Genomic DNA, 9489 nt, shown 5'->3' with positions numbered 1-9489 from the left:
ACTGGATTTTCGACCTCCACCACCTCGTATTCGTTTCTTGAAGGTGAACGATGAGATGTTTGTGATGAGATGAGAACATGTCATGCCATTGACTCGATGTCTCCACTGGATAACAACTTAACCACCAGTAGAATGTGAACATCTCACGCCATGTGGTCAGATCGTGCAACCAATTTAGTGTTTCCAGTGAATGACAATTCGATCGATGGAGAGGAGAAGGTCGACCCAAGCCTCAGTTACATGGAGTCACCCACTTTAGGAAGAGAGAACCCCGCTGAAGATCAGAAATCCATCTCTCTTACATTTGAAGAGCGACGAATCAACATCGAAACCAAGCCGGGAGTTGAGGAGAGAGCGAGTCTCATCAATTTTCTCAAAAGCAACTGATGTGTTTGTATGATCACACGAAGGCATGTCTGGGATCAATCGAGACTTAAACCAGTAAGGTAGAAGCATCAACCCTTCAACTAAGCAAAGAATGAAGTTATGACCAAGCAAGTAGAAGAGTTATTGAAAACTAATTACGAAAAACGATATCAATTATGAGGGCTGTTCCATAAAAATGGTCGGCCCATGAACAACGAGGTCTTATAAAACAAAACAAGTTTTCTCAATATAGAAGTCTAGTATTTTATCTATACTTATTGCCTTCTATTTTGAGAGTGGAGCTACTGTTGTGGGAAGACAAAGTTAGACTCAACAGGCAAGTTACATCACAGGCCCAACGCATGACTAGATTTAGGGCATGACAAAACCTGAGGCATGACCAAACCCGGGGCATGACTAGATCCAGGCCATGACCAAGCTCGAGGCGTGACCGGGGCCGAGGCATGATCAGAACCAAGGTATGACCAGATTCAGGGCAATAGATCCAAGGCATGACTAGATCCAGGGCATGATTAGATCAAAGGCATGATTATGTCCAAGGCATGACCAGATCCAGGGCTCCATGAGATCCTGACCGACTAGGTCCTAGTCGACCTCGGCTAACCAGGTCTCAGCCGACCAAATCTCGGCCGACCATATCTGACTATTGGAAAGTCTACTACAGGTTACCGATCTGTTAATTCAACATGCAGCCCACAAGATGCCCGCAACCCAACAAGGTATGTTTCCTAAGGGCATCAAGATTCGACCTCTATAAATATAACAGGAAGCTGAACCCTAAAGGTACGCTGAAATATCCTACCCTCCATACCCAATTACTCCAATTCTGACTTAAGCATTGGAGCCTGTGTGGCAAGAGGCACACCGATACTCAGTGCTATTTGGTTTTGTAGATTTCGTCGGTCCCTTATATTCTAGAAGATTGGTACGAATTTAGCAGAATCCCAGGAGCTCAAATTTCTACATGAAAACTCACTATAACAAAAACTTTTCAACCATTCTGTTTTTGTTTTTTTTGGGTTGAGTACAACTTTTCCACCATTCTTTCACCACTAGCTTAAGACGTTACAATTTCTCACTTGAAGTTGTATAATGGTGTTTGTCCAACAATTACCAAACTAAATTTAGAATGGTATTTGTCTAGCAACTATATAGACACATTCTTAGTTTTATCTTTGGTTACTATTATTTTTTCCCAAATAATTAGTGTCATTTTATAAAATTAATTTAAATTAAATGAAAAAAATACAGTATGCAATGCATGTGGTAATTAATAGACTAGTATTTTTTTTTTGAAAGAAAAGGAAAGCAAAACATTACAGAAGCTCCTCCAAACATTCCATTTCTAAACAGCTCTTCAGCTCCAGTGGCCAATCCTCCATCCAGATCGAAAACTCATGAAGAAGGAGAGCCCGTCGAGCCAACATGTGTGCCGCTTTATTACCCTCCCTCTTCACGAAATTGAAACTTGCATGTAAAGATTGAGTCCAGAAATTCTTCGCCTTCAAAACGATTTCTCCCGTTTCCGACAGGTCCTCCAAAGCCTAAGAGAAAAGATTGAAAATACGAGATGAATACGTCTCCAAAATCACTGGGTGCATACCAATTTCCGACGCCAGTTGAAGTCCCTCCACTGCAGCAATCGCTTCTGCCATATCCACCGATTGAATATTCTCCAAGTACTTCGTAGCTGCAGCCATAACTTGCCCTCTGTCATTATGGATGATGATTCCCAATCCTGCATGTTGATCTGAAGCTAAAAATGAGGCATCAGTGTTAATTTTATATATTCCTTCGTCCGGTGGTTGCCATAAAATCTCTGCTGTATTTGTAACTCTCCCAGTAATAGGATTAGATTTAGCTTCCCTAAACTCCATAGCATATTTATTTGCCCATTCAACAAGCTCCATTCCTATCTTAAAAACTGTTTTTGTACTATCATTGAAAGCTCGTGCATTCCTTTGATTCCACAGCCCCCAAATAACAACACATAATTCCTCAAAATCCGCCTTGCTTAGACTTTCATGCGACTCTCGAAGAATAAGAAATGGAGATAGCTTTCCAAATTTTGAATTAATCCACAAAGCTTCAGCAAATTTGCATATCCAAAACAGATGGATACTGTCTTCACCATTCCTCCCACAAAAATAGCAGCAATTTGTAATCTCCACACCCCTTTTAGATAGATTGCATCCTGTTGGAAGTCTATCTAGACATAGACGCCATAGAAACACTTTTATTTTATTAGGGATGTGCATTTTCCAGAAACCGTTCCACCAACATCGAACCTCCTCAGAAGATGAAGAGGAGGGGGCCTGAACACATGGATTATTCAGCAAAGCTACCTTATACCCACTTCTGACCGAGTACACCCCTGTCTTCTCATAGTTCCAGATTAGCCTATCCTCTTCCGCACCCCTACCAATTGGAATAGATAGAATTCCTTTAGCCTCATCTGGAGTAAATTCATCTCGAACAACATCCCCCTGCCAACCACCCTCCTCATGATCAACCAAGGAACTCACTCTTGAAACCAGAGGAAGCCTTGGACTTGAAAGGATCTTGAGAGTGGGTTGATTTGGGACCCAATTGTCACCATATATAAAAACACTGTCACCATTCCCAATCCGCCATCGCAACCCCTTTTTTAATAGATCTCGACCCCATAATATGCTTCTCCATATATAAGAAGGATTTCCACTAATTTTTGCTTCCATAAAGCTGCAATCTTTAAAATAACGGCCCTTTAGCACACGCGATAGCATCGAATTGGGATGATTAAGAATCCGCCAACATTGCTTTGCAAGCAAAGCTTTATTAAACAATTCCAAATCACGAAAGCCCATTCCCCCCTCACATTTTGGCAAATACAAGGAATTCCAGGCCACCCAATGAATTTTTTTATCTTCCTTACTCGATCCCCACCAAAATCGCGCCGTAATATGATGAAACTCTCTAATAAGCCTTTTTGGCAACCGAAAACAAGACATAGTATAGCAAGGAATAGCCTGGGCAACAGCTTTAATAAGCACCTCCTTCCCACCAATGGAAAATAATTTCGCTTTCCACCCTTGAAGGTGCTTCCAAACACGATCTTTAATATAATTAAAATGCATTCTTCTATTTCTAGGCATAAACGTCGGGAGGCCCAAGTATTGCAGCTGGCATTCCACCATATTAACAGATAAGATATTTTGAATAAGGCTTGACTGTCTGTCTTGGTATTCAGGCTGAAAGCTATAACAGATTTATCAAAATTCACCAACTGACCCGAAGCTACCTTATACTTCTTGATGCAATCCTTCACCATCTGACTGATAGTATACCTTATGCACCACATTTCATGATATTCAGGTAGAAATCATTTAACAATTTTCGGCCATTTGTGGCTTATTTACGTGCATAACTGATGTTTTTTTATAGGATCAAGCTATTAGAAAGAATTGAAGAATAAGCGATCATTTGAGCGAAACTAGAGCGAAAAAGAGGAGCTTGTTGAAACCACATCAGCGCCGCAGTGCCACCATTTAGCGCCATGGCGCGCGTACAGGTCAGAATCGATAGCAAAATCCCGAATTAGCAGCGCCGCAGCGCTGTACCGTAGCGCCATGGCGCTACGAACTTGCATGTCCGTCACAAATCTGGGACGGCGCCACGGCGCTGTAGCGATGCCCTAACTTAAAGAGAAAGACGAGTGCGCCGTTTGGAGGGAGGAAAAAAGGGGGAAAAGGATTCTGATGAGGATGGGCTCGATTTTGGAGGCAAGAAGGATGAGGAGATGATTTTCGAGGGCTCGTGATCGTGGAGATTGAGTCGGGGACGGTCAATCGACACTACGACTTTAGTTTCTCTCCTTTCCCTTATCTTTTCTAGATTTATTATGAAATTCTTTGTAGGATTTTATTGTATTTTCGTGAACATGAGTAGCTAATCTTCTTGTTCTAGGGATTGACGTAGCCGTTGGATTTATGAGTTGGACTTATTAACATTTGTCTCGATTGATTTGTTTTTAATCTATTTATGCATTTATTTGTTTAATGCTTTTAATCTCTTGATCACGAATTAATTGTTGCTAAATCTGAATCTCATGTTCGGGAGAGGTGGTTTAGTTTGGAACCTGAATGCATGACTGGGGTAGTTCTAAGATCGGGAGATTTAGAATTATCTTAGAGGTTGTTAAAAGATTAAGACTTAAGGCCCTGGTTGTTAATGAAACTAGATAGGGATATTGGTTTCTTAATAAGTGAGAGAATTAATTGTGCTCAGGAGAGACTTTTATGATTCTTGATTTCTTGACTTATAGATTAATTGCATATTCAATCTCGACATGTTTAATTTGTCCGCTGGTAAGTTCAATTGGTGAAATCATTTCCCTAGGACCCGTTCTCCATAAGAGTTTTCTTAGAGTTTTTTTATTCACTTTGTTATTTTATCTCTTCTGTGTGTCACAAAACATTTCTGATTGTTTCTCTAGATAAAATTGGACATTAATATCCGTAGTACTCGAGTGACTAGAAACCCAATCCAGTGGACGATATCGGTAATCACTTACCAACTTTATTAAAGCTTGACCCGTACACTTGCGGTAAGCAATTTCTGCTACACTGACCTTCCCTCCCACGAGCCTTAAAAAATAAGAGACTATCATCAGCAAAGAAAAGGTGAGTAATAAGAGGGCTCCGACGCGCGATACATAATCCCGTAATACCCTTTCTATCTGCAGCACGTTGCAATAGGTCTGATAAACCTTCTGCACACATAATAAAAAGGTAAGGTGACAAAGGATCACCTTATTTGAGATCCCTTTGCTGTTTGATGTTACACAACTTTTCACCATTATATTTAAAACTAAAGGATACTAATCGAACACATCTCATAATTAATTCAACCCATCTAAAATCAAATCCCATTTTCAACATCACCGCCTCCAAAAAATTCCACTCCACTCGGTCATAGGCTTTACTCATGTCAAGCTTTAAAGCTGCCCAAGCAAAATTGCCAGATTTGTTATTCGTAACGAATAACGTGAATACATTCAAAGCCCAAAATAGCATTATCAGTAATGTACCGATTTGGGATAAACGCACTTTGGCTTTGTGATATAACCGTGTCTAGAGCCCTTTTTAATCTGTTAACCAGGACCTTAGAAATAATATTGTAACACACATTACAAAGAGAGATAGGGCGAAAATCAGAAACTTTTCGAGGATCTTTAATTTTTGGAATCAGGACTAACATCATTTCACTTAGAGTCTTCATGTCCATACTGTTATTAAGGATATTCAGACAGCAACAAGAAACATCTTGGCCCACAATATGCCAGAAATTCTTATAAAAAGCACTTGAAAAACGATCGGGTCCTAGAGCTTTATGTGGATGAATTTGATGGAGAGCCATAATCATTTCTTCTTCACAAAACGGTTTGAGCAGATCGCAGTTATGACCAGATGAGACACGGGCCTCAATACATCCAGTAACTTGCTCAATGATAGAAACACTTGGCCTTGAAGAAGAAAATAATTCAGTGAAATAGGATTCAATCATACCTACCACCTTGAATTTGTTCTCCTCCCATGTACCTTGCTGATCCAGAAGCCCTTTAATCTCATTTGTCCTCCTTCTGTGGGAAGCTTTAGTATGAAACCATTTCGTGTTCCGATCCCCATGTTTATGCCATAAGTCCCGAGACCTTTGACGCCAAAAGATTTCCTCTTCCTTTAATAACTGATTCATATTTGTTATGGCCTGTTGAAATGCCTCCCGATTTGGTGCAAAAGGAAGATCGTGGATTGCAGATTGCAACATAACTTCAGCAACCTTCAGACGATTTCGAAAATTCCCTGTTTTATTGCGCCCCCAATGTACGAGGGATAGAACACACTGATTTAGCTTCCTAATAAACGTTTGAGGGTCAGTATCAAAAGGAATAAAAGACCATCCCTGATTAACAATCAAGTCACAGCTCGAGTCTTCTAACCATGTGTCTTCAAATCTAAAAATTCTTCATGTTTTACGATAAAAGGTCTGAGCTTCCTTGCTTATGAATAATTTCAGTGGCTTATGATCCAATATCCTAAACCCCAAGTGACTCACGATCGAGTTGGGAAATAAATCCATCCAAGCTGGGTTGCACAAGATACGATCCAGACGTTCAAACACAGTATGACCGTTAGGGCGACCGTTACACCACGTAAACTGATCACCAGAAAAACCAACCTCAAGCAAGTTGCAGTCATCAACAGCCTTACAAAATTAATTAATTAGTCTATCGTCTTTCCTTCTCCCACCATCCTTTTCAGTATGCCTCAATATACCATTAAAATCACCACCAACGAGCCAAGGATCATCATTGCTTTCTCTTAACCAACGCAAAAAAGGTCCCAAGATAAACCTCTGTTCGCCTCCTCTGGGTGGCCGTAAAATCCTGTAAGCCGCCAAATTTTACCCTCAAACTCCACTTGACCATCAATATGATTTTTGGAAAAGGAGAGTAAATTAAAGGACACATCATCATGCCAAAGAAGTGCAATTCCACCACTTTTTCCTTGACAATCAACGACAATACAATTGTGAAATCCAAGCCAAAACTTTAAATTATTCATCTTTTCTTTTGTTGCCTTTGTCTCTGACAGAAACAAAAAAAAAGGGTTTAATCTCCTGCACAAGATCGTACAAACTCTGGAATGTTTAGGGGGACCCCACCCCTCGAACATTCCAAAAAAGGCCAATCATTGGGGTAGGCGGGGCTGAGTATCAGCTACCGCTAAACAATTAGAAACACCCTCTGGGCCTGAGCCAATAACCAATCTATCATCTGCCACTCCAAATTTAATTTGTTTTTGCTTCCGTGCGTGAAGTTTGTCCCCTTTAATACCTAAATCAACATCATCCAGGTACTCCTTTCGTTTCCCCACAGGCACATAAGCGATACCCAAATTTAATTGGGCTTCACGAGGTAATCTTTTCTATCCCGCCCTCTTGTTTATTTCAATACCAACAGAAGGCCCACTCACACAAAATGACTCCAAAGACCCTTTTGCCTTATTAGTTGGCTCCCGCATGCTTTCCATAACCTCCAAATCCATCAAATCAACAATTTGCTCACCCCATTATTTTTATCCATGATTGTAAGACTTCCCTTTAAAACATCAACTGACATTCCTTTCTCAATATTAAACGTAGTTTCAACACCATTACACCCTTTAGATTGTAATAAATGTGGCAATAAAGACTCAGCCATGATTCTCGCCGCCACCAACGGCACTTCCATTTTCCCCGCATCAGGTTCCCTGTTCATCGGTTGGCTTGCTCCGTCATCTTCCGGCCGGCCATGAGAATGTTCCGGCTGAATCTGTTCCCCCCAATATTCCCCACTTCTGCTCCACTCCCCACGCCCACCTCGACCACTACCACGCTGAAAGCCCCTACTCGAACGACCTCCTCTCTGCTCCCACTCCTCATCCTGATTCATCAAGTTTTTCTTCAGTAAAGAGGCACGAAGCCAACTACCATATTGTGCAGAGCCGTTAAAAGTACCCTCGGGGGGCCGTTGCTCATGCTCCCGCCCTGAATGTCCCATTCTCCCACACTCATAGCAGAAATCTGGTAGCTTCTCATACCGGAGTGGGCACCACAGATCTTTACCATCCGTGGTTTGGATTTTCATTACACGTCATAAAGGTTTGGAAATATCAATCCTAATCCGAACACGAATAAGAAGCCCTGCCCAACCATCAGCACCCTCACATTCCACCTCCTCAACCTCCCCCAACTGAGATCCGAGTAATTTAGCCATGTCCGTGGACATACACTCGAACGGGATATTATGAATCTGGATCCAAAAAGCACACATGTTGAAGTTCATAAGGAGAGGTTGGTCGATCGCTGAAGGTGAGTTTAAAACAAGAACAGAATTGTTGAACGACCACAGGCCCGAATTAAGCACCCTAATCTTTTCGGCCATAGATTTAAACAAAATGACATAAGTGTTCATTCCTAGGGTTTCAATCCTGGTCGCCTTGTGAACTTGCCACACCGACTTCATCACAGAACGGAATGCCTCCGTACTGATTCACTTATTGGTATGAAGTTTTCCTACCACGCAAAGACTCACATTCTCAGATGACATAATCGGCTTACCACTATCAATCGCAATAGTTTCACATTCATCAGAGGTGAGAGTAAACCCCTCCCAAAGCTTAGAGATTTCATCCATTCCTCGTCAGGCTCAGCAACGCGGCCAGAGAAAGAAAACACACTCTCACATAGAGAGAAACATTAGATAAAAAAAGAATAATAGACTAGTATTTATACAAGTGTGAATTATACATAGAGAGTAGATGGATGGATATTATTTTTCGAGTTTTTTTTTTCTCTTTTAATTTTTTTAAAGGAAAGATTCATTAATTGTTGGCATTATTGGAGCCGGATGAAACAATTTTTGTCGATCTTTAACTTTTCCGCTAGATTTATTTATTTATTTTTGCAAAGCTAGTATTTTATTTTTTTTATCTTTTTTTGAGCTAATCAATTTGACACTTTTTTATAGTTTTTTTTTCCTAGTATTAGAAATTGCGGAGGTAGGAATTGAAATTTACGATCTTTTAATAGCTTGTTTTATATATTGTTAGCTGTTGAGCTTGCATATATCTATGTGACTCGATTAATTTAAGTTAAAATTTTATCTAATCTAAAAAGTTTTAATATAATTATAATTCAATTTTATATGATACATTTTTTTCCGTTTTTAGATATAACATATATACATAGTATATATGAATTAAGACATTAAAACTCACATAATATTAATATTTTATAATAATACTGAAGACTAGAGATACCTCTAGAGCACGTTTGTCATCCTCACTTGAAGGAAGGATACCTCTCTCATCTTTGGAGAATTTTGCCATCTCTAGCAGCAATTTTTTTGTTTTTTAATACAATATGTAGGGTGGGTATTCAAATTTCGATCTTTTGATTGAAGATAAATACCTTAACTAATAGAGATATATACAAGTTTCTCTAAGGACAAATTATTCTATCTCTAGACCATCGTGGTTCATAAAAATTTATCACCAAATAATAATATATCTCAAATATTTA

At 39.9% G+C, this 9489-nt stretch overlaps 1 protein-coding gene across 1 annotated transcript; it reads right to left on the bottom strand.

Annotated features, from left to right (window-relative positions):
* Positions 1-1703: 1703 nt before the first annotated feature.
* Positions 1704-8053, bottom strand: LOC111018954 (uncharacterized). Its single transcript, XM_022295226.1, has 7 exons — positions 7545-8053; positions 5624-6280; positions 5421-5515; positions 5277-5368; positions 4940-5137; positions 1980-3617; positions 1704-1931 (listed from the first exon to the last, which is right to left on the bottom strand). The coding sequence occupies exons 1-7, from the start codon at positions 8051-8053 to the stop codon at positions 1704-1706; spliced, it is 3417 nt and encodes a 1138-aa protein (XP_022150918.1).
* Between the last annotated feature and the right edge of the window lie 1436 nt (positions 8054-9489).

Source organism: Momordica charantia (genome assembly GCF_013281855.1).
Source record: "Momordica charantia cultivar OHB3-1 chromosome 3 unlocalized genomic scaffold, Mcharantia_2.0 BLBB01000003.1, whole genome shotgun sequence".
In the NCBI taxonomy this organism is placed as follows: Eukaryota; Viridiplantae; Streptophyta; class Magnoliopsida; order Cucurbitales; family Cucurbitaceae; genus Momordica; species Momordica charantia.
Note: the sequence above shows the minus strand (reverse complement) of the source record. Positions and strands in the feature narration are given on the sequence as shown.